Source organism: Linderina pennispora (genome assembly GCF_002104995.1).
Source record: "Linderina pennispora strain ATCC 12442 chromosome Unknown DL89scaffold_211, whole genome shotgun sequence".
Lineage (NCBI taxonomy): Eukaryota > Fungi > Kickxellomycota > Kickxellomycetes > Kickxellales > Kickxellaceae > Linderina > Linderina pennispora.
The window spans coordinates 1-1,877 of NW_024468459.1; the positions used below are offsets into that span (position 1 = coordinate 1).

At 46.9% G+C, this 1,877-nt stretch overlaps 1 protein-coding gene across 1 annotated transcript; it reads right to left on the reverse strand.

The window, feature by feature from the left end:
- Positions 1 to 116: 116 nt before the first annotated feature.
- On the reverse strand, positions 117 to 1,124 carry DL89DRAFT_310278 (uncharacterized protein; the record flags this gene model as incomplete). The annotated part of the gene is made up of 3 exons (XM_040890960.1): positions 117 to 230; positions 267 to 709; positions 730 to 1,124. Coding segments are annotated over 3 exons (952 nt in total), but the record flags the coding sequence as incomplete, so codon positions are not given.
- Between the last annotated feature and the right edge of the window lie 753 nt (positions 1,125 to 1,877).

Here is a 1,877-nt window from a genome sequence, read left to right on the forward strand (position 1 = left end):
ATGGCGAGTAAGACGAAAACCAGTTGTTAGGCTGGTTGTAGGCATGAAGAAGCAACGCTCACGGAACTCCCATGATAGGATGAATGTAAGGATACAGATTGTTCGAGCCAGCATACCCCTTGGATAATGCGTCCAATGCCCAATATCAGCACGAGCAACCCGTCTTGGCAGAAATAAGATGAGATCGATCTGATCCCAATGGACAAGAAGATCTGCTGCGAATCTGCGTGCTGGCTGCTTATCAAGTACAACATATCTGTACTCACATACTTGCTTAAAATCGTCGTTATCTGGCCCTCCAGACGTGGATTTTGCAGTCCCAATTACCCCTCGCTTAACTTCCGCTGTAAAATAGATATTCAGCCATGTCCGATATTGCATGCTCTGCCCCTCGCCGCGAGGCGGACTGTCCAACACAACCAGGTCTGGTTTGAGCGGTGAACCATGGACAGCATGATCTTGGTGATCCTCTACCACGTACCGTCCGTCCGGTAAAAGCTGTTGCAGGCCAGCAGTGATATCTGGAAGCAACGCTCTCAGTTCTTGAAGACGTCCGATAGTCTCATCTCTACGCTCAACTCTGGCATGATAATCGGCCCAGGCAGCAGTAGCCTCAGGAGACTGGTCATTTCTGGGGTATTCGGGAGGTGTCTCCACGGCTGGATTTGCAGGCACATCAAAGCCGTCTTCATTCAAAAGTCGTAGCAACCTCAGAAAACAAGCAGCAACTTGCCTCTCTGAAATCTGGCGGCGACTGCGTCCACGAAAGGTAGTTGCCCATTCATGAGGGAAAAATCCTCATTGGAAATGAATCGCGTAATATTATCAATGAGCTCTGCGTGATTATGTTCGAATGCTGAAAACTGTTGCTCATAACCAATCTCTTCGAACAAATCCCTAATGTCCATCGCTCCATACGTACGGGACGCATCCTCTGCTAGTGGAATGCGCCGGGTCTCATGATGCCGCCCATCATTCTGTCGAAAGGGAGTAACGTAAACCGGTGTCGATGGTCGAATAGTATCCGCCATGAGGATTCTGGTAGCCTTAGGGTTGTTGAAAATGCAACGGTGTGTTCTATAAACTCTGCGAGGTGCTCGTTTGGTATGTGTGTAGAAGGAAGAGTAGAATAGATGGAGGGATACGTTTATAAGGAATCCGTCTACAGGATCAAAAAGTAGAACAAGGTTGAGGTATTCCAGTAAGGATAGATCTAAACTAAACTCATCAACGTGTGAGAGGTGATGGAATCACTGGTGTTTACATTCGGGATCAGGAATCCCCATGCGGCGCCATGGACAATGCTGAAACGCATGTGCACAAAGACCCAGGCAGAAAACCAGCTTTCCTTCTTCCCCTCAGTCATTTTTTGGAGAAGTTATTTTGTTCCATATATTCGATAACCACTCATTCCCCAAGTTAACAGACACCTTTTGAAGCAGAAAATGGCGTAAGTATCAAGCATAGTACGACCATACACACCTTGTTAAGCCGGCATCGTCAGCAATGTCTATGGAGACATCTCGTTATTGCCACTAGCAAAACAATAATTCATCTTATTCCGTGGGTTTCGGCTACCTCCATGGATATTTGTATGGTGGTTTAAGTCGTAAAAGTATGATGATGCTAGGTAGCGTCCCATGCTACACCCAACGGCAAACTACACCTGCTCAGTTTCAAACTGATGACATCCTTGCTTCCTTGGTACTCCCTTGACATGTAGCAAGAAGCAGCATGGTTCGTTGCTTGAATTGATTGCAGCACTAAACCGAATCAGCCAATTTGGTGCTTTGATGGCGCAGCCAGTTTTGGAGCATTTCAGCAATTTTATTTACAGCATATAAAGGCTGGCCGTTTGTTGCGCAGCAGCAAAGGCG